The sequence below is a fragment of the Strongylocentrotus purpuratus genome, unplaced genomic scaffold (genome assembly GCF_000002235.5).
Source record: "Strongylocentrotus purpuratus isolate Spur 01 unplaced genomic scaffold, Spur_5.0 spur5_scaffold_2, whole genome shotgun sequence".
Lineage (NCBI taxonomy): Eukaryota > Metazoa > Echinodermata > Echinoidea > Camarodonta > Strongylocentrotidae > Strongylocentrotus > Strongylocentrotus purpuratus.
Genome location: NW_022145605.1, coordinates 20,142,974 through 20,166,744, shown reverse-complemented (window position 1 = coordinate 20,166,744; position 23,771 = coordinate 20,142,974). Strand labels below are relative to the sequence as shown.

Sequence of the window (23,771 nt, the reverse complement as noted above, 5' to 3'; positions counted from 1 at the left end):
AGAAAATTTTCCCAGTGTGAACATCGTTTATACGATGTTGGGATAGATACGAAGTCGCGAATCATACGCCCCTAAAAGCAGGCTGCAGATACGAAGTTCGTATCTAGAGAGCTTGACATTTTGTGTGTGAAAGGTTATTCGTGTTTAAACGTGTTTCAGACGTGTTTAAACTGGATGGAGCGTGCACTTTGATTGATATGGCATGACCTTCAATGCGCAATGGTACTACTGCGCATTTTACGAGCAGTAGTTAATCACAAAACGATTAACGATCGCACCGAAATTTCTGTGTGTGAAAGGCTCGTGATTAGTTTAAACACGTTTCAAACACGTTTATACTAATCATGCTTATAGAATTTTAGCTGTGTGTGAAAAGGCTGATAGACCACACTGTATAAAGTGAACCATCCATCAAGGCAACTAGCTTCTTTACTCGTTGAGTCGTGAAATGAGAATGAGAGATGATGATTCCTTGATGATATTGATTTTCCTTTTCCATTTTGGTTTCTGAAATATTTGAAAGATTGACGCTTGGTGTTCGGTACATAATGAGTGGACTAAAACTCGACCCACTTATGCGCATAACAAACAACGCATCGCGTACACGACGCAGTCGACTGGCGTGGTATTTCTCAATACTAAAAAAAGTGGGGCTTTTTTTATTTGGAACTAGAACCAAAGTTAAAAATCGAACGATTAACCTTTATATTAATGATGTAAGACTCAATCAATACATCATTGCAAATACCTGGGTATGTTTATAGATCATAATCTCGATTGGGATGAATATGTTAATTTTCATGAGAAAAGATATTATTAAAAAGCTGTATCTATTTAAAAGAATGAGGAACTATATATCTCAGAATATTGCACTTATGTTTTATAAAACAATATTTCAAAGTAAACTTGACTATTGTGATGTGGTTTGGAGAAATTTAAAGGAAAAATATTTTAAGAAGCTTCAGGTCCTCCAGAATAGAGCCTCAGAATTATATTAAAAGTTGATGCCAGATATTGTACAATTTCCCTGTATCAGCAGTTAAAGCTTGATTTTTTAGAAAAAGAAGACATAAACATGCTCTTTACATGATGTATAAAATTGCTAATCATAATTGTCCTAATTACTTGCTAGATTTATTTGAACTATAAAAATGTAATTGTAATATGAGAAATTCAATTAATAATTTGTTACTACCTAAATTAAAAACATGTTTTTAAAAAAAGAGTTTCAGCTATTTCGGTGCGAAATGCTGGAACTCAATCTCACCAGAACTTAAACGTGAGTTATCTATTATGAATTTCAAACGTAATCTAAATAAGAATATGGAATCAAGAGCCTTTAATGAGTAATCCCCGTCCCCTTTAAATGTTTAATATGTATTTTAGTGTATGATATATTTGTTTTGTATGTATTTATGTTATCATTATTATGTTGAATTTTGTTGTATATATGTTAATTTGCTATTGTATATTTTTATGTATATGCACGGCACTACGGAAGAACAGTCCGCGGGCTGAGATAGGCCTCCGTGCTTAAATAAATAAATGAAATGAAATGAAATGAAGTTCTCCTCGGGGGAATGATCCTCGGGGGGTAATTTTCCGGGGTGATAGCCCAGGGGTAATTGTCTTAGAACCTCTTTGCCCCACCTTTTGTCTACTTCGGGCAGGGTGTTATATTTTGACTTTATTTTGTTCTTGTACTCTTTTATCTCTTTTATTTTTATCTTCCCTTTCTTCTCCCTCTTCTACTTCTCCTTCTTTTCCCTCATCTTTTTTTCTTCTGTTTCTTCTTTTTCATCTTCTTTTTCTCCATCGTCTTCTTTTTCTTTTTTCTTCGTTTTTCCATTTTCGCTCCCTATTGCTTGTGTCTATACCTTCCCCCAGTCAGCCTTTACTCTTCCTCTTGAAATCTTTCCCACTCTTAATTTTGATAATTTACTTCGTATTTGCAAAGTTTTCTACTCTCTACTTTCTACTCTCGATATTTCCCGCCACGTACACTTGCTTCGTTTACCGTTCACTGCTTACTTAAGTCCTTTTTCTTTCACATGACTTCAGTAAACGCTATTTTATGCTTATTCTGATTTCTGTTTAATTTATGCTTCCAATTATTGTATTAAGTTATATTTCTCTCATTTATACTTCTTTATTTTTCAGATTCAATGTATTATGTTTGTTTTGTTGTATATTACATTATACGTTATTAATTTGGTTTGTAAACTTTAGTAATTCTGCTAAACGCCGCGATAACAGTTTTATTCAAAATGAACAATTATGAAGGAAAGAATGAATGAATAGTGGACTGTGCAAATTCGTGTATCGCTGAACCTTCATTTGAAATATAAAAATGGGAAAATCAACCATTATAGACTTATCTAAACTGATACCTTCCACTTTATAGTCTACTTTATTATTCTATTCTATTTTTTATCTTGTATTCTACCTTGATACGTTTTGTTATATATTCTACTTTATGTTCTATTTCTATATTTTATATTCTGCTTTATTCTCTATTTTATCCTTCTGGTTATCTTACTTTTATTTCAAAATCTTTATTCCGATGTTTCTTCTTTTCTCTTGATATTGTCTTGAAACTGTCACAAAACAATAAAAGTTTAATGACAGATTATTCAATTACTTTAAACTGGTTAATTGTTTTATGTTAATCATCCAGTACCACATAAACAAGCAAAACTCGAGCCAGATGCAAATAAGGGTAAGTTTAAAGACAATAATTCATGACGTATTGTCTATTGTCATGATTGTATTCTTTACTTATTTCTTCTTTATATTTTACTTCATTTTCATATACAGTATGTATTAAAACATTTCTCTCCCTCTTGATAATATTTCAGCAACGAATTGGTTTTTGAGGTAGATATTTTGGATGTAGTATAGCAATAAATCTTGGCAATGACGTATTACAAAGGATAATTGTGATTATAATAATAAGAAGAATAATAATGATCACTATAAGAATAACACCAATAATATTGTGGTACTGCTGACATTACTACTTCTTCTTCTAATTTACCATGACACATAAAACGTGATAGAGCTATGATCGACAAAAATGATATTGTCTTGAAAACAGTCAAAAAACATAAAAACTAGAACGAATAAGACATAATGCAATCATGTAAACAAATTTGTTTGTCCATGTTCATCCGCTGGTATCAAATTACTGAGCAAATCTTGAGCAAGATGCACATTAAGATAAACTTAAATACAATACTTTATGACATATTGTCTATTGGCATGATTTTATTCTTTACTTATTCTTCCCTAATATTCTACTTTTTGTTTAATAATATTCTGATGTTTCTTCATTTCTCTTAATAATATTTTAGCAACGAATTGAGAGTTTTGAGTGGACATCTTGGATGAAATACAGCAACTGAAAAAATCCTGGGCGCATGATGTATTGCGTAATATAACCAGGATAATAAGGAGCGGAATGATACCACTACTACTAGGGCTACTCCTACATGCACTACTACACTACGGCCATTGATGATTATGCTGATGATACTGAAGATACCAATGATATATCAATTATGATAGTGATTATAATAATGATAATAATACTAATAATCATCATCACCATCATCATCATACAAATTTAATCTATCTCCTATCCTCATTAGTTATACCATAATACACGGATTGGCATACTTTGTATAACATGTCACAGTGTCGTAGTTGAATAAGTTATTTCATACGGCTGGGCTTGTAACTAGGGTAAAAGAAGAAAGAAAAACACATTTGAAAGGAACATTCTGAAAAGAAACGCACCTTGAATGAAATTGTTTGCAAGAATGTCAACGCTGGAATGTTTTACTTTTTTTTAAATATCTATTTTCACTGATAGTTACCTAAAGAGCGTGGGTGCTTTAAAGCTCAAAGATGTATTTGTCGAATAGATTCTTTAGAGTAAAATGACAATGGAAAACTATTTGAAGTTTAAGCATGTCCAAATATGGGTATTACTTCGTTCCGCTTTGATACAAACATTCCACCCTAAATCAATATAGGAGAAAACTCAGACAGATAACTGATGAGAAAATGGAAACAGTATTTTAGCTTCTGTTTATGACACTTTGAAGAAAGAGCGTGGGTGTTTTGAAGCTTGAAAACATGTTTGTCGAATAGATTCTTTAGGGTGAAATTATAATGGAAAACTATTTGTAGTGTAAGTGTTTGTAACTGAAGTGAAAAACGGAAACAGTATTTTGGCTTCTGTTTATGACACTCCGGAGAATTGAGGGGGGCATGTCCCCCCCCCCCCCCTGAATTATTTGTAAAAGTGCCTGACAAAAATGTATAGCAAATACTGACTCAAAATTGCAACATACTTTTAAGCTCTGGGGGGGGGGGGCAAGAGTGCAAGGTTTAGACTAATATAAAAAAGCAAAAATGTTCTTGCTCGCTCGCTACATCTCCTCGCATAAACTCCTTCAAGATGTACTAGTAATTATTGTTGGAAAACTCACATTACGTCGCCCCCCCCCCCACCACACACACACACACACACACACGCTCGCACCCACAAAAAAAAACATTCAAAAACACACTCGCAAAATCATACATAAATATCGTTTAAACCCTTTTTTATTTTAAGTTTTACCTTCAATTATTTTGTTTGAGCCCGCCATCCTATACTCAAGCGTCGCTTACGATTGTGGTCTCCTGCACTTTTTCAACAGATAGTTTGGATAATAATTTCAATTGATGATAATATGTTATAGAAATATTAAGTTTTGTTACTTGATGTACATACGTAAACAAAACATGTTGAAATTAAGTCATTATTATATGTATATTTTGTATTATACCTTACGATAATATGTTCTTTGTTATTCAGTTCATATATTTGGTAAAAGGCAGAATTAAAACAAAATCAAAATCAATTGTTTTTAAAGATGAAATCACTACACCTGCCTACTACTACATGTACTACTACACTACTGCCTTTGATGATTTTGTTGATAATGCTGATGGAAATAATGATATGTTAATAATGATAATGATTATAATAATGATAATAATACAAATAATCATCATCACCATCATCATCATGCAAATTGAATATATCTCCTATCCTCATTAGTCATACCATAATACACGGATTGGCAAACTATTTATAACATGTCACAGTGTCGTAGGTGAAAAAGATATTGCATACGGCTGGGCTTGTAACTAGGGTAAAAGAAGAAAGAAAAACACATTTGAAAGGAACATTCTGAAAAGAAACGCACCTTGAATGAAATCGTTTGCAAGAATGTCAACGCTGGAATGTTTTACTTTTTTTAAATAACTATTTTCCCTGATAGTTACCTAAAGAGCGTGGGTGCTTTGAAGCTCAAAGATGTATTTGTCGAATAGATTCTTTAGAGTAAAATGACAATGGAAAACTATTTGAAGTTTAAGCATGTCCAAATATGGGTATTACTTCGTTCCGCTTTGATACAAACATTCCACCCTAAATCAATATACGAGAAAACTCAGACAGACATATAACTGATGTGAAAATGGAAACAGTATTTTTGCTTCTGTTTATGACACTATGAAAAATTGAGGGGTACATGTTCCCTCCCCCCCCCCCTTCCTCGGAAAATTTGTAAAAGTGCCAAACAAAAATGTACAGTAAATACTGACTAAAGACTGCAACATACTCTTAAGCTTTTGAGTGCCCAACAGTGCAGCGTTTAGACTTATAAAAATGCAAAAATGTGCTCGATCCCTCGCATAATCTCCCTCAAAAAGTACTTGTAAATTTTTTTGAAAATCTCAAATTTCGCATGATATATTAATAATGACAAAGATCATAATAATGATATATTAATAATGATAATGATTATAATAATGATAGTAATAACAATTATCATCACCATCATCATCATACAAATTAAATCTATCTCCGACCCTAATTAGTCATACCATAATAAACGAACTAGAACACTCTTTATAACACGTCGCAGTATCGTGGGTGAATAAGATATTTCATAATGTTGGGTGGGCTTGTAACAAGGGTAAAAAGAAGAAAGAAAAACACATTTGAAAGGAACATTTGAAAAGAAACGTACCTTGATTGAAATCATTTGAAATGATGTCCACGCTGGTAGGTTTTACAGATTTAAAAAAATATTATTTTCACTGATAGTAACCTGGGGAGCGTGGGTGTTTTGAAGCTCAAAAACATGTTTGTCGAATAGATTCTTTAGAGTAGAATTACAATGGAAAACTATTTGAAGTGTAAGCATGTCGAAATTGGGGTATTTCATCGTTTCGCTTTAACACAAATAATCCTCGCTACAATAATATACGAGGAAACTCAGACAGTGATATAACTGAAGTGAAAACTTGAAACAATGTTTTGGCTTCTGTTTATGACACTTTACCTGCGTTGAGGTCCACCGTCCATAATAAGATTTCAGATATATATATATATATATATGTATAATAATGTAATTCAAGAAATAAGTGCAAACCCTAAGATGTAAATACCGAACTACATTTTTATGCATTCAGGTAGGATTTGGGTACGTTAGGCTGATGTTAAATATATTGGGAAAACCTGAATTTTACCCCAACATTTCTTTTTGGCAGCGTTCTACATTAGTAAAAGAATGTCAGAACTAGAAAAGGTATATCAATGCATGTATATCACGTATATTCAAAACAGGTTTAGGTGATCCTGTGGATCGAAATAATGTCATTTGAAAGCTTAGAAACAGTCACTTTGAGATCACTTTAAACAATGGAGCACTGAAGCACGAAACAGATTTTAGTATTCAAAAGGATTTAAGACCAAAGTAACGCTTGCATATAGCCTGAACCACATTCCGTGCATCAGAATAAACTTGGTACATACAGATTTTTACGGGACTTATTTAAAACCCTGGTTTTCATTCATCCAAGGCAGAAACATTATGAACAGGAAAGAAGTAACCCTCTACTTTAAAATATATTTATAGTTCACACTAATTATTTCTTATAAGTTTGAGCTACTTACGACGTTAAATTGGGTTCAATTCTATTGATACGCACTTTATAACATTGCTTAGTTTCTCGTAGGAAAAGGCATTAAAATATTCTCTCCAAAAAATTGACAACATTTCAAAAGAAAGAAAAAAGAAAAAATACATTGATTGAAATAATGTGTTATTTTGGTCACGCACACCAGTTTTACACGAAAGAAATCTGTAACGCAAGGGCGATTGGTGCTCATATTAATTAAGTATTAACACTGAAGTAAACATTCTCAAGATTACTGACGATGTATTATTATACTTATTTTTTCATCGTCTCTACAAGGCTATTTTCCATGTTAGGCTTTCAGGAATAAAAATAATTCATTTTACAGATGATTCTACTCGGTTGATTCCATTGTTCGGATGATTTATCAGAGAGGGAAAGTAGTGAAAAGTCTCAAGGTTAACAAATATGTTACGTTTCCCCTCTCTTACTCCCTTAAATTCTTACCACGAAGTATGTGCATGTATAAACCTTGACCATAGAGAAATAATCACTCATACCGCTGAAATGATTCTTCTTCTATCCCCTTCTTCTTTATCTCCCTCTTCTTCTTCTTCTTCTTCTACTACTTCATTATCTTCTTCTTCTTCTGCTACTTCTTTATCTTCTTCTTCTTCTTCTTCTTCTTCTTCTTCTTCTGCTACTTCTGCTACTTCTTTATCTTCTTCTTCTTCTTCATAGTAGTAGTAGAAGGAGCAGTAGTATCATAATTATTATCATTGATGTTGTTACCATTTTATATTTGTAATTATAATCATTGCTGTTTTTATACGATTGTTAGGAAACAAGGCCTTGGCCTTACTTCAGTCCGATTTTATACAAATTGGTATTAAATGGAACGCAACAATGTATACTTTTAAATACGTGTACATACCAGAAGGAATAGTACTTGTTTTCTAATTTCAGAGATTTTATCCTCGTCTGTCTGGGTCAGTTTGCCTGAATCTAGAATGTTTTCAGGGTCAAAAGCTACGTGTGAGAAGAGAGAGACAAGGAGATGGATGCGTTTTGATACCAGAAGATCCATATGATGAGATAGAGACAGAGAGAGTGGAGCAGAGATAATTAAGAGAGAGAATGGAAGGTAGAGAAAAGGAATAAGAAAGAGGAAGATAGAGGGTGTGGGGTAGGAGAGGAAGAGGAATGTGCGCGTAGGGATAGTGGGAGATACAGACAGTCGGATAGAAGCAGAAAATGAGACAAGGGGAGAGAGATAGAGATTGTGTGTGTGTGTGTGTGTGTGTGTGTGTGTGAGAAAGAATAAACACAATTTCAATTGGTTATCAAAGTGCTCAATTATTTCTAACATTTCGATCAAAATCTTGTTTAACTTTGACAAGTTCTTGGTACAATATTATTGTGACCGTTACCTGTAATATCATGAATGTCATATTAGCTGAAACATAATCCTTATTACAGATAAAACAAGGAATAAAAAGTATCAACGAAAATATAATAAACTATGTTAGTTAACATTTATGTAGAATCAGAGGGAGTCGCTCAATATCAATCATACATAATTATCAGCTAACTTGAATATATATATATATATTAGAAAGTCTAAATTTCTCCTTGGTGTTCGAAAAGATACACACAAAGACAAGAGATGATAATACTCCGTACACGAAAATAAAGTTTAACAAATTTTAATGGTCCTTTCAAGTAATTTTTTGTTACCATTCTCTTCCCCTCCATATGGATTTTATTGATTTTTATTTCCAGCAAATTAACAAACAAAATGTCAATATTTTCATTTTACATTGAAATATGTTATTGTTATGCATCAATATATTCACATCGTATCCACCTCCTATATCTTCCTCTGTCCAATCCTACACATTATTTTTTAAATGTATTATTAGGTCATCTACCCCATTGCAGCAATTGTGTACAAGACATCAATGGTAGAAATTTACAGTGATAAGTAGCATAATTACATAAATGAAATCTGCCCAGAAACCTCACCTTCATCTTGCGGACCTTCCTTTGCAACAGCAACGGCTTGGGTGACTCCAACAAGACACAGACATGAAAATAGAACTAGAGTGATAACAAAAAACGACTTCATCTTGAAGAGTGTTTTGATAGATTTCTGCAATCACTTTGGTGAGAAGATGAATGCTTGGTGATTTCAACTGTCCAAGAAGCTGGTTTGCTTCGGTATTTGTACCACTGTAACACTTAAGCCCCTCCCAGTCTTTTCCAAATTTGGTGACAGGGAGGGGCCAGAGCTAGTTCGGCACAACCAATTGTGTATTAAGCAGAGATTGTGTGAAATACACCGATTAAAAAAAACTCTAAGTATCTAGAACCATTTCATTAATGTGTATTAACCTGAGCGCAGAATAGGCTAGCTTGACATTCAAATTGTATGGCAAAATGTGAAAGGGGCAAGGTAATTTCTTATGCAGAAGTACATGTAGACAGTCACCCTTTCACATGCGATCCTTAATTCTTTTTGTTATGATGGCTCAAGGTGACTTATGATTAATTTCTATGTATATTTTGTTTGACTCTAGCTGTCCAAACAGGACCAATTAATAACTAACAACGCCTTGGAAGTAGCAAGGTCGAGTGAAAGATTTGTCAGGAAGTTATCCAATCCAATATGGACCCGCCAATATCCAGCTGCCTACTCAAAGGTACTGATAGATGAGACTTAGAAATGACTGACTAATTTCGTCCATGATTCACCTTGAAAGGACTGGGGTTGCGGCTAATTGTATATGAAATGGATGTGGGTTTTAAAAGTATAGCAGGTCAAAACAGGCGCGGATCAAGGATTTCTTAGGGAGGGGCCCAAATTTGAAATCAATTTGAAATTTAGTGGTAGTGAGCACTAATTTGTTCTTCTTTTTTTCTTTGCTCCCGAAATTTGGAAATCGCGCCGGCCGATAATTCGCTAAGTGGGGGTGGGGGGATAGTGAGCACTAATTTTTTGTTTTGGCTCTTGAAAATTCGAAAAATGCACCCCTCCCCCCCCCCCCTTGGGCGCCAGGGGCGGGGGCATCTCCAAAAAAGGGTAAAATTAAAGTGTTTTTACGCGCCGCCCCCCCCCCCCCTGGATCCGCCACTGGGTCACTATGTTCTCCTTGAAAGAGCGAATGTGTTTTACTGACTACACTGAAAATGATCATGTTGTTTTCAGGCAAACTCGTATATAGTTTGGTTTGGCTTGGTTTACGGTATAAAAAAAAACATATATACATTAATAATTATGATAATTGTTTTATAATAATACAGATGGATCGCTCTATTCAGAGCCATTAATATAATGGATTAGAAATTGTTGTAATTAAAATACGCCAGTGAGCTCTGTTAAATTAACCATCTAGATCATTCCCAAATTGTAACTCTGTAGAATAATAAACAGGTATTCAGGATTTAAAGATTTCTCTTTACTATATATTTTAGCATGACCACGCATAAATGGAAAGACCTGATATGAATGGACTTTTTAAAATCTCCATAAGCAGATATGATTGCTCTAAAGCAAGTTCCCGTCAAACCTGTTCTCTCACAACCGTTTTCTTATAGCATCATAGACAACATTAATTACACCTAAAGACCTTTGAAATTATGTAGACACTGTCTGTTTAATTCAGATTGTTTAATGAAAACTCTTATATGTTGACATAATCATTGAGCGATCAATGAGTTTCGTATCACACTTCTGTGAGAATGAATACAATTTTGTATCAGAAAGTTCAGAGTAGCAAAAGAACTATTCTTTCCTGAAGGAAAAAACAATCTATCATGAAATTTAATATACATTTACAACATTTAGAGAACCATCGACAAAACAGGCCTAATTTTACATGACACTTTATCTATGTTGTATGTATGAAACTAGGGTTTACATTTTATTACTGGTATGTGTCTGAAACTAAGGTGTACATTTTATCACTGCTATGCGTATAAAACTAAGGTGTACATTTTATCACTGCTATGCGTATAAAACTAAGGTGTACATTTTATCACTGCTATGCGTATAAAACTAAGATGTACATTTTATCACTGCTATGCGTATAAAAATAAGGTGTACATTTTATCACTGCTATGCGTATAAAACTAAGGTGTACATTTTATCACTGCTATGCGTATAAAACTAAGGTGTACATTTTATCACTGCTATGCGTATAAAACTAAGGTGTACATTTTATCACTGGTATGCGTATAAAACTAAGGTGTACATTTTATCACTGCTATGCGTATAAAACTAAGGTGTACATTTTATCACTGCTATGCGTATAAAACTAAGGTGTACATTTTATCACTATTGTGTGTTTGAAACTAAGGTGTTGTCTTTCTATGAAACTAAGTTTTACACTTTATCACTAGTATGTGTCTGAAACTAAGGTGTACATTGTATCACTGTTGTGTGTATGAAAATAAAATGTTCTAAAAGCATTAAAAGAACTGACAAGTGTGTCAAACTACACGAAATGAAGTGGAATGTAATAGTAGGACTTCAGATAGTACAGACGGCGCAAGTAATTTCGTAACCATCGATGTAGGGTCCACAATCCAAGCCATCACCCACCTGACACCGAACTTCTGTCAGGTGCAACAGCACACCATTCTGATTCCCCAGGGTACCCGCTTTAGGAACCATCTCTCGGTCCACACACACGAATTCCGTTCTCTTCTGGTTGTATCTCTGTGCCATAATATAACCAGCGTACTCTAAACGCCACTCTTGAGAAGGACACACGTTGCGGGCAGGAATCATAAGTTTGCTGGTGCGGCCAGAGGGCGCCCTGCAGACTGCACAGGTCGGAGTCTGGTCAAGACTGGATTGCATGCGTGACGGACCGCCGCTCACTTGGTATTCAGAGGAGTATAGGCGGGCTCGTTCATTATGTAAGGAAGTTTCTACTTCGTCATAGATAGGCGTGTCCGGCATGCAGAGATAATTTGAGCCGCTACCAGAATGAGTGTAGTGTGCACCTCCAATAGTACCTGAATAAATCACAAAGCAATGTAAGACAAACAAAGGTAATTCAACTTAAGTTCAAAATCATCAGAATCTAAATTAAGAATGATGAAGGACCAATGGCAATAAATTGAAGGCAACTCCGGAGAACGTTCAAGGAATAGTTTCCTACCAGGTGCCCATCTAAACCTGAGTGGAGAGTGGTATACATGTGGATTAATGTCTTGGTGAAGGACATTAGCACGGGAGTGGGACTCGAACAACGAACCAATTAGGATCTACTGTCTGATGACATAATCTACGACACCTCTTCGGCACGTGATGACATCTGAATTTTGCACTTGGGCTAATCATCATGGTTTGTAATGGGATTAAATACTTCACTTTTCCAAACAATGTGTAGCGCTACGTCACCGGAATGTTGAGCACATGGTTCACGGTTCAAGTTCCGCACTTAAGGTGCTTTTGCAATAATTTATCTACATTTGCCACTCTCCACCCAAAAGTAGTAAAGGTAAATCTGGTAAATATTAATTCATTGAATGTCCTTAGCGTCTTTGTTTTTTAGGGCAGGTGGGCTAAAAACAGGGTAATTATAGTAATTGGTAATAGGCCCCTTGATCATCCCATTGGATTGATATTTGCGAAATATAATTGTAGCTATTATTACTACCTGAACATTAGTGAATGCTAATGATCGCTTTGTTATAGCATGACATTCTGTTTAATAATATTATTATCTTTAATACTGTAATAAATGAGGGTCAGCACTACAATAACTCAAAGAAACTGGGCATACTTGTGTGCATTCACTTAACCCTCACCATTCTTGTGCACTTAAGTTTCAGCCAGTGAGGCTACTGAAGGCACGTGTTTCGTTTGTGGCGATAAAGACATTTTTGTTTCACAACATCAGATTGATAATAAATTACACTAACATTGAAACAAGTTAGCAAAGACTCTCAAAAAATTAACTCGCAGATATTTCATTCCCTACCATATTTGAAATACGTCAGAGTATTCGCACATTTTAATATGACAGACGGACAAGGCTATTTAAATTGACTGTGGTCGATTTAAAGAAAGTCCTTGCAATCATGTCAAAATCATGTTCAGATTTCCCCCCTTTTTTTAATATTACTCATCTATACCAACCTGAATAGATGAGTTCTGCATCTTCAGGACATACATCGTTACCCCAGCGGATATAGATGACACCGTCGCTGGGTGGAGTGGGTGTTTTTTGAGCTAAAATGTGAAACATTCAGAAGTTTTATCGGAATCCATTTAGACAAAATTCAACTGTATTCCAGACGTTTGGCATCTATATATGTGGTATAAGGAATGCCATCATTAGTCATAAATTGAATCGAGTTTATAGAAAGTGGATTCAGTTCAATTTGTTTGGCCGTTGTGTGAAATGGGTGTTTCCTCAGCTAAAATGTTAACAATTTAGGAATTGTATACATCGGAGTCCACAGACAGAATTTATTTGATAACGGATAGTATAAAACGCGGTCAATTCAATGAAGCCTAAAAAGTTACAAACATATTTTTGTGTAATTTGTCCGGCTTATGTTCTCACCATATCAATGACTAACTGCCCGTATGCTTTTTTAAGCAGCGGCCGTTATTACATAAGCATATGAAAACAAAGCAACCTCGAGTGACCCACAATTATCCGTCTCCATATTGTCTTAGTTAATATAGGTCTGTAGTATCACGTATTGTGTAAATTGCCAAAGACAACACATGAGTTATAATGTCCGAAGTGTTTTCAAATAACTTGAGTTTTTATTTCGCTAGACATGCATTCTCCGGCTTCAATGATTACAATGTCAAAATTATGAATCTTCTACAACCTCTGCATGTCGTGCTATATCGAGTCAGATAGATGTTGTTATAGGCCTACCTTGTGGACCTGTCGGTGCATCCCGTCCGTCTCTCCCGTCCCTACCGGCAACCCCTTGTGGGCCTTGACAACCTTTTTCTCCAGGAACACCAGCAGGACACAAGAAACATTGACCTAAATAAGAACAACATATTTTTTCATATCAAGTTTAATGATCTGCGAGGCTTAAACATTCCTGCCTGCTAACATTATATTTCAAGCATAATAGCTCTGTCTGAAGGTTATTCTCAATCTGGATGATCATGGCCTATGTCGTACGTTCCATTGATCTTTTCTTATCAATTTTTTTCTGGTAGAATCATAGACCTTTTAGTCTCGAATATTGATATCTCCTTATGTTCGGACTTTAAATGGTCTAACGTGGCCAACCAATATTACTTACGGCTCTGGAAGTTAGTTTTGGCATTTAGGGCTCTCTTATTTTTCTCTTTTCTTCTAGCTAACGCATCTGTTAGCTTCAATGATGTTTCTACTTTCATGACGTACAGTCTACCAGTACTGCCCTGTCTATTGCAGTGGTTTCCGATCTGATTTTGGAAATCTGAATGTCTTGATTGTTACATGCTGGCTTTCAGGCGCCTCAACGCCTGCAAGGCGTCCAATGCCCATTGCAGACGATACATTATTGGATGATGAATAATTGTATATAGGACTATATACGCAAGAGACTTGCGGAGTGGACTTCCTATTTACTTGCCTGGTGAGAGTAGCATCACTCAAAAGGTAAATGCAACAGAAACGCTTGATTTCCAGGCGCACGAACTAATTTTGTTCATAGGTGAGCCTTCGTGTGCGATGGGCAATAGAGAAATCAAGAAACTTCTGGTCTCTCTTTCAAAAGACTTGTTATCAATAACTAGTTACAAAAAATATTTTAAGCTATACTGAAATTTGTCAGACAAATTTAGCAACTGTTATTGATAATAAATTTTAAGAAACTGTGACCTGGTTTTCATACCAGAATACATAGGCCATGAGTATGGTCCGAATGGGTTCTGTCCCAGGCTTGGCTGCTCGGCACCAGATGGTGGGACCGATGTTGGGAGAGTCGATGGCGAGTCGACTTGCCTTCGACGTCGTGTCTTTTCAGGTTCTCTCAGCTCAAAGTCGGTCTCGAGAGAGTCAGGAAGTTGAATCTTAGACATCATTGATGGATTCATCGCGATGAGCTCAAGAGTTGAGAAGGAACGAGTGATCTCAGCAACAGATTCCTACATGATTTGTAGTTGAGAAGTTAGGATACAAATTTAAAAATAAAATCACTAATATGTACCCTCGATATTATTTTCTGTGATTAAGGCGGCGGAACATACTTATCAAAACGTGTGGAGCTAAATGAACCCTATTGGAATTGAAGAAAATGCATCAGTCATGCTCTGTGCACACAATAGATTACGTATCCCGTATCTCTGTTCAGCCGGTATCGTTCCACCACTGTGGATTGTATTAAGTGCGTGGACCGTGACAGAGACTACTGTATAGGCGACAGAGTTCTCAAACTGAATCATCTCACCAAAAACTTTCGCTCGGCAAAGATGTGATGGTCTTACATCTAGGAGACGCGGGGTAACATTGATCAATCAAAAAAGAGTCTCATATGGTTGGAAAGATAAAATTAGATAGAAAAAGATTTTCTCAAACTAAAAAATAGACGCGGGCGGTTTCTCGCATTGTTACATGGTAATAGGACTCTGTCGCCAGACCCGTTGATTTTACACAGAAAACAAGCTAAAAATAACAGTAGATTGACTACTTTAACAAATAAAATACATTAGTAAATCATAATGAAATGGTAATTTGTTTGTTTTACCCGAAAGAACATAGTCTTTGTCGTTTTATACTAGTCAATCTAGGCTAAATTGATACTTTTAGCAGAAAGGAGATGGATGTAAACAAAAAGGCGTGTTTTTCACGTCCTTCTCCAGAAAACACTTTTTGTTAATAAAAAAAACAAGCACTGTTCAGTAACCCAAACGTTTTGATATGTGAAGGTACTCTTCAAATCTGATATGGAATTTTTTTTTCTGGCGAAACATGCCTTCCAACCCTACGACAAGTTGCTGGTAGCTAAAAGCATTGGCCAAAAACATCCACCCCGAATAACCACCGCCAGTCAACTACCCCCTAGGACAACTACCCCCTAGGAAAACTACCCCCTAGGGCAACCACCCTCTAGGACATCTATCCGCGGGACAACTACCCCGGGACAACTAACACTCAGATAACTACCCCCTAGGACAACTGCCCCTAGGACAACTACCCCCGGACAACTAACCCCTACGACAACCTTCCTCTAGGACACCCGCCCCGGACAACTATCCTTAGGAGTAATTGTCCGGGGGTAATTGTCCGGGGAAGTTGTCCTAGGGGGTAGTTGTCCGGTGGTAGTTGTCTCAGGGGGTAGTCGTCCTACAGGGTGGTTGCTCTAGGGGGTAGTTGTCCTAGTGGTTAGTTGTCCTGGGGGTAGTTGACTGGGGGTGGTTATCCGGGGGTGGATGTCCAGGGGGTAGGGTAGGTGTTGGGAATTGGAGACCCTTAAGCACATTTGCATAATTTACATAAACATGAAAAATGTTACGCATATAGAAAGTTTTGTATTCTCTTCAGTAACTTCTTCTCTTTATTTGGTAACAAAATTGTGGTCATGATGTAACTGATCAATGAGATAACAATGATTAATGACTTCATCACCAAAGGGTAATAAAGGACAGTTACAAATCAATACATTTTAAATACAATTTGAATGAAAATGGGATTGTTATAGTTAGTTCAAACACTTTTTGAAAGAGAAACATACAGCCAATGAACTTACTGTAATTTTGAAACGATTTTAAAACAATGTGGTCGAAAATATTTCTGTAGTTTTTTTTTTTTTTAAACTTTAATAAAGGTGCTTTAAATTATGTTTAAATACTTTCAGAATAATGTTCTGGTAATGTGACTTTTACATTGATCAAACTCACAGCAAAGAAACAACTTCTTAAAATGAAGTGCATTCAAATTAGAATGGTGACACGACAACCAAATATGCTTCATGATAGTGCCTTTCAACGTGAAATGAACAACTGGGGGTAAGTAGGCCCCCGTCTTGGACCTGGTGTCCCCCTTGCCGACACACATTTCTGATCAGACACCATTCATAATGTGAATTGCAACACCCATTCACAACACACAGTGGCCATAAGTTTTATGTGATGGTTGGCATACTTCATAAACTTCCTTTTAAAACTACTTTTTAAGAGCCACCCCTAAATACCTGCATACACCACAACATTCAGTGGAAATGGTGTTTTTATATCAGAGCAAAATTTTACGAACAAAATAGCTTATCTTGGTCAATTTTGCCAATTTTCTCGGAGAAAGAACGCATTGTAGTCTTCGAAATGAATTGGATTGTGCATTAGTGTTGTTAAAGGCTACATATTACAGCGCTATTGGAGCCAACACGGACAGACAGTGATGGGTTCAAGCTTGGTGGTCTCCGATTCCCTACACCTACAACTCATGGCATGTGCCAAACGATTTTGGTAAAGAGGGGCTAAGTCATATGGCTCCGCTTGTCTCATTTCTGCTCACTGGAACTTTGCCAGCACAAACCACTGACCTCTACCTCCTGGACGGATCATCGCCCATTCTCATTCAATATACGTTACGTACTAAAAGACTATATTGTCTGACCGTTCATGAAAATTCATGTTTTTGCAAACCTCGGCAAAATGTTTAGCTTTTACTAAATGGAAAAATTACGGTGGGGGTTGGATGAAATGGACTAAATGAACCAAGCAGAAGTGATCTATGATAATTCATGCTTCTTATTCTTCATGTGCTTGACCTATAATCTTAAAATCGCTTGGCAAACTGAGTCCAAAGTTCGACTTGTTTCACATGTGTACCATAGGCAATGACGAGCTTGCAACCTATTTTGATCAAAGTACGGTGGGTGAACTTTCAAAAGTCAATTAGACATGAGGGTTCCAATGAAAGAGCTAGTGATAACGTACGTCGTGGTGGATGTGCTTTTCGTTTAAACAAAAAACGAATTTTTAACGATTGTTTGGGGGAAACATTCCATAGGCTAACATGTTAGGCTGCTGACTCTGACGCCATGGAATCTTTTTCTAGAGCTAATGTTTGGCTGGTCTATTACAGTGGAATCCGCATTGTGGCACTCGTTCAAATGCGATTAACTCGAACTTTTTCTGTGTGAACATAAACTATACCGTATTCGGTCAAAGGTCATCTGCGCAAAATGTACTGCATGCCTGAAACGTATTGCGTATTGTTATGTAATCCGTAGGAAATTCATCATTCTAGGTGATAAATTTGCGATGACTTCATCACATTTTACCAAACTTGGCAGACGGTTAAAAAGCAAATGTCCGCTTAGCTTTATTGACCTGGGAAGTGAGCCGTGCATTGACCAAGGATCGCGATTTTAGGGCAAGTTGAAGTTATTTCGGAATTTTCCCGAAAATCATGATTTTCAACAGCAATTTTCGCAAAGTCGGTCACTGGAAGGTAGTATATCTTTACAAAAAAAGGCACAGGTTTGGCTAGTCACGATTCTATACAAATTGGTGCTAATTAGAATGTAAAAATGTATGCTTTAAAATACGCGTACATAACTGAAGGAACAGTACTTGTTTTCTAATTTCAGAGATTTTGTCCTCTTCTGCCTGGGTCAGTTTGCCTGAATCTAGAATTTTGTTAGGGTCAAAAGCTAAATGCGAGAAGAGAGAGATAGAAAGTGGTGGACACGTTGTGATAAAAGGAGATCCATAAGATTAGATAGAGGCAGAGAAAGGGGGATTATGGGTAATTAAGAGACAGAAGGAAAGATAGAGGAAAAGAATAAGAGAGAGAAAATTTGAGGATTTGAGGTACGAGAGGTAAGGAGATGGGCGCGTAGAAATAGGGGGAGATATAGACAGTTGGATAGAAGCCAAAAATGAGAAAGAGAGAAAGAGAGAGAGAGAGAGAAAGAGAAAGATTAAACACCTTTTCAAGTGGTTCTAACTTATTAACATTTTAGGGAGAAAGTGATCATTTTTTTATAACATTTTGATCAAAATCTGTTTTCACTTGGACATGTTCTTGGTTCAATGTTGTGACTCTTACCTTCAATATCATTAATGTGTTATTAGCTCAAACGTATTCCTTATAACAGATAAAACAAGCAAGAAAAAGTATCAACGAATATCAGCTTATATTTATGTAGAATATATCTTAATATTAACTTGATCAATAATGCCTAATTATCAGCAAACTTGAATATATTTTGAGAAAGTCTAGATTGCTGCTTGGTGTTGAAAAAAAAAATACACAAAAATACAAAAGATAATGATGCTCCGTACACGAAAATTTTGTTAACAAATTTAATAGGGCTTTGTCAAGTAATGATTTCATTTGACTTTGAAAAATGTTATTGGTAAGCATCCAAATATTATCCACCTCCTATCTTCCTCTGTCCTATCCTATACATTATTTTTAAAAGATAGTATACTTGCAAATCTTATCCCTGGCTTAAACTAGAAACTTGCAATTGGCCAATCCCAATTAATACCTTTAGTTTAAATCATACACCAGACAATGCTTTTGCGGATCAAAGTTATCGATTAGATAAATTGTAATATTTCTTGCCAAAATGTTGGTTGCGAAAAACACCTCTTACACTCTACTCAAAATACCTTAATTATGTTTTAGGGAGGACATCTACCCCGTTTCGGTACTGTAAGAGACATCAATGGAAGAAATCTACAGTGATAGGTAGCATAATGATAAATAAAACCTGCCCAAAAACCTCACCTTCATCTTGCGAACCTTCCTTTGAAACAGCGACGGCTTGGTTGACTCCAACAAGACACAGACATGAAAATAGAACTAGAGTGATGACAAACAACGACTTCATCTTGAAAACAGTGTTGATAGAAGCTGAGAGAATCGTTAAAAAAAATTACTTCGAAAGTGAAGGTATTATAGGAGTATTTCTGCAACCGGGCACTTTGATGAGAACATGAGTGCGTGGTGATGTTGACTGTCAAAGGAACGGCTAGGCTTCAGTATTTATGCCACTTAAGCCCAGGGGTGGATCTAAGGGGATGTTTCGGCGGTTTAAATCCCCCCCCCCCCCCTTGGACGACCAAGTGAAAAAAGGGGGAGGGGGAAAATGAAGGAAAACAGTTAATTCGGCGCGATTTTTGGAAAATCCTGGATCCGCCACTGTGTCAACCCCCCCCCCCCCCCCCCCCCCCCACCTTTGGCAAAAAGCTAGATCCACCCCTGAAGCCCCTCCTACTATCTGCCAAATTTGGTGACAAGGAGGAGCCCGAGCTAGTTCGGCACAACGATTTGTCTATTAATCAGAGTTTTTCTGTATCAATCGATTTAAAAAAAATATATATATATAATTTGTTAGACGTGACTGAGACAGGGCTTAGACAATTATTGTTTAGTTAAACAGGAGTTATACACGACTTCAGAATACGGGCCAAAGTCTCTAGAACCGTTTTCATTTGCTCTTCACCACTCTTACACATTACATGCAGGCCCCGCGGAACGTTTTTCAAAGTGGAGTATTAACGGTCAGGTAGAGCGTAAATTGACGTGGGGTCCTGGGCCTATGCCCCGGCAGGGGGTCAAGGGGCTGAGCTCCCGGAAGCTCAGGGTTTTTAGGCATTAAATTACGGTTAGATGAGCATCTAGGGCCCTCTTTAAGGCCGTTGATGTGGTCCAGGGGGCAGAGCCCCCTGAAGCTCAGAGGTTTTTTAGGTATTTAATCACGGTCAGATGAGCATCCAGGGGCCCGCCTATAAGGGCCCTTGGTTGGGTCCAGGGGGCAGAGCCCCCGGAAGCTCAGGGGTTTTAGGTATTTAATTACGGTCAGATGAGCATCTAGGGGCCCGCCTTAGGGTCCTTGAGGGGGGTCCAGGGGGCAGAGCCCCGGAAGCTCAGGGGGTTTAGGTATTTAATTTCGGTCAGATGAGCATCCAGGGGACCGCCTTAGGGCCCTTGATAGGGTCCGAGGGGCGAAGCCACCGTGAACTCTGGGGTTTTAGGGGTTTTATGTATTTAATTACGGTCAGATAAGCATATTATGACGCCTCATAAATTTAATGACATTGGCAGGTTACTTATTTTTTTCTCTCTCTTTCTTTATTTTTCTCTGTAACATACTCTTTCAAAAATTGAGGGGGGCTCGAGCCCCCTAGCCCAGCCGTTCTGCTGGCCCTGACATGGAGGCTTCTAAATAAGGCTTCTAAGTTTTTTGCCCGACTGTAAATTTGGGAATTTCTAATCTTCCAACAAACGCATATAAAGGTATGACTTACAAAAAATGGAGAAAAAATACCGGAAAATCATGTCATTTCAGCAACATTTCTAAATCACTGGTATCGAATAAGAATTAACCCCCCCCCCCCCTCATTAGTACGCCAGCGTTCAGGGAATCATGTCTTCTCACCCATGTCAACAAAAATGCGCTTATCGCTATTATAAAAACTTCCATTGATAAATATAGGTGGCATGAGGAATGTTTAGAAAATTTAATTCCTGTAAACTTTCCTTTTCTTTGATTGTGATTTCATTCAGGTTTTTAGTATTGTTATGTTCTTTTGCGTTAAAAATACAAACCATCTTTACTCCTTTACTGCTTTTTTTTTTTGGGAGGGGGGGGGCGTTTTTTTTTTTTGGGGGGGGGCAAAAATCCATTTTTCAAACAGGATAGGCCACCTTGTTTTCTTCACTGTATGTTTACTTAAAATTTTAATAAATCTCTAAGGAACCCTACATCCGCCGCTATGTCAATTTCTAGATGTATTACTGAACAACGCAGGTCGGTAATTGGCATGCATTGTAGTTCTAGAAATATCAGCTACGTAGAAAAGAACATCTTTGTTGATAGTTTATACACACACCAAAAAAGGTAGAGGGTAGTTATCGAGTCTCGCAGTATATGTATGGCGAGTGCATTGCGTGTACGTAGACTCTGTTCAAGTTGTTTCTTCTGCCGGGTCAGTCCATCGATACAATATATAATGTCAATGGGGGGGGGGGCTACCTATTTTTGTTAATGCGCCTCCGGGTCATAGTAGGATATAACGTCCCCTTGAGCCTATACAAACGGCTAGTCCTCTCATACCAGTAAATGTGTTTATACTAATTAATGTTACTCTTTTTATTAGGAGTAGGCATAGTCCTAGTATTAGCAGCAGCAGTACTTTTGGCAGTAGTCAGTAGTAGTAGTAGTATGACAAATTTTATTATGACCATGCAAAATAACTTGTTGTGTATCTCTCAAAGAGTATGCCTGCTTCTCAAAATGCTATAAAAATGAATACTTTATCAGGGACGTGAACCCAATCAAATGATGAAGAATATGTTATAACAGAAAAGAGAGAGGAAAGAACGAAAGAAAAGGGCGAAGAGGTCATAGGTCACGTGAGGTATAAACCTTCCACGAACGCACGCCTTATACTCGATATAATTATATACTTGTTTTGTCATTGTTGATCCATCCATTCTTGACCGGTAACCACACCCTTCCTCTTTGAAACCAGCACACCCCCCCCCCCCCCCACCCCCCTCCTCATGGTTAAAACCACACTACGCCATGGTGACTGCCAGATGTATCTTTCTTCAGTGTTAGCCTGAATTATATAACAAATCAAAGAAGCGATGTTTTACGCATCGTCATGAGCAAACCATTATTAATCGTCGCTGTTTTCACGAAGTGACGGTAGTGAAAAAAAATTGCATTCACTTTGCGTTACGATTTTCCTCGCTACCGTCACTTCGTGAAAACAAGGACGAAAATTTAATGAAATGAAAACTTTCGTCATCTATCATAAAAGGGAGAAACAAACTAGAACGCGACACGATGTACCAACACAAATTAATTCATACAACACGAAATCGACAGTTGATTATATTGCAGTTAAACTGAGGGTGACGACGAAATAATATTTTGACAAACTTCAAGTAAAATCAAGAAACGTGGGGAAGAACACTCCTTATTTCTTAAATAAGACCTTGATCTTGTGTTTACACTTCTGGTAGAGGGAAGTATAAGAATTAAAAACATAAAATGTTTTAAAAAAACTTTTTTTCACTAAAAAGAATCATATTGTGCTGGCATTATTATTGTGAAGCGAAATATCATTTGCGGAAAACCGGGGGGAAACCCCTTGCAAGGCAGTCATTGTAAACTCGACATTCGCATGCATTTAAAATAACGACATGCCTCACTCTTTGCACGCGACTATTATTTTGTTAGGAACCAATAACCAATAGCATTTCCATGGTGTGATTGCTCTATATAACTAGAAAGGAGTCAGCCATTTTCGTGATCTTGAAATAGAGGGTCACCCTCAAAGTCTTTTAGAATACAGGCCTTTATTAATAACTTATTTTCCAAAAGAATATTTTACCTGGCACTTTAAAAAACTCGATATACTCGTTCTCTCATATTTCTTCTATCTATCATTGACCGGTTACCCCACCCTTCTGTGAAACCGGCATCCCCCCCCCCCCCCATGGCTCGAACCATACTACGCCATGGTGCCTGCCAAATTGATCTCTCTTGTCAGTCTGTAGGTCCCGTGACAAATCTATGGGAACAAAGGTTTGAAAGTGTTTTTGTGTTCCCTGATGAATACCGAACAATTTTGACTTGGGCTGCCCCTTTGAAAATCCCGGGCATTTCCATGAGGGGCCAACAAAGGTCAAACAGGGGTCGAAATTCAAATATATTCAAATCGTGTCGATATGCATATCAAATTACTTGTCTGGTCATGAGGATTCCAAAAATGTAATACCTCCGACCTAAAATGAGGGTGATATGGTCAAAAACGTTGAAAGGTCAACACACTTTTGACCGGTGGTCAA

General features: G+C 36.9%; 1 protein-coding gene across 1 annotated transcript; it reads right to left on the bottom strand.

Moving 5' to 3' along the window:
* Positions 1-10,789: 10,789 nt before the first annotated feature.
* LOC115926533 lies at positions 10,790-15,048 on the bottom strand. Its single transcript, XM_030991326.1, has 4 exons — positions 14,848-15,048; positions 13,890-14,003; positions 13,133-13,225; positions 10,790-12,003 (listed from the first exon to the last, which is right to left on the bottom strand). The coding sequence occupies exons 1-4, from the start codon at positions 15,035-15,037 to the stop codon at positions 11,513-11,515; spliced, it is 888 nt and encodes a 295-aa protein (XP_030847186.1). The 5' UTR covers positions 15,038-15,048; the 3' UTR covers positions 10,790-11,512.
* Between the last annotated feature and the right edge of the window lie 8,723 nt (positions 15,049-23,771).

Excerpts from the sequence above, each read along its gene's own strand:
- LOC115926533 (XM_030991326.1), bottom strand. The coding sequence starts at position 15,037 with ATGATGTCTAAGATTCAACTTCCTGACTCTCTCGAGACCGACTTTGAG. Across the intron at positions 13,226-13,889 it reads TGCACCGACAGGTCCACAAG|CTCAAAAAACACCCACTCCA; the intron begins GTAGGCCTATAA and ends TTCACATTTTAG. Across the intron at positions 12,004-13,132 it reads TGCAGAACTCATCTATTCAG|GTACTATTGGAGGTGCACAC; the intron begins GTTGGTATAGAT and ends TGATTTATTCAG.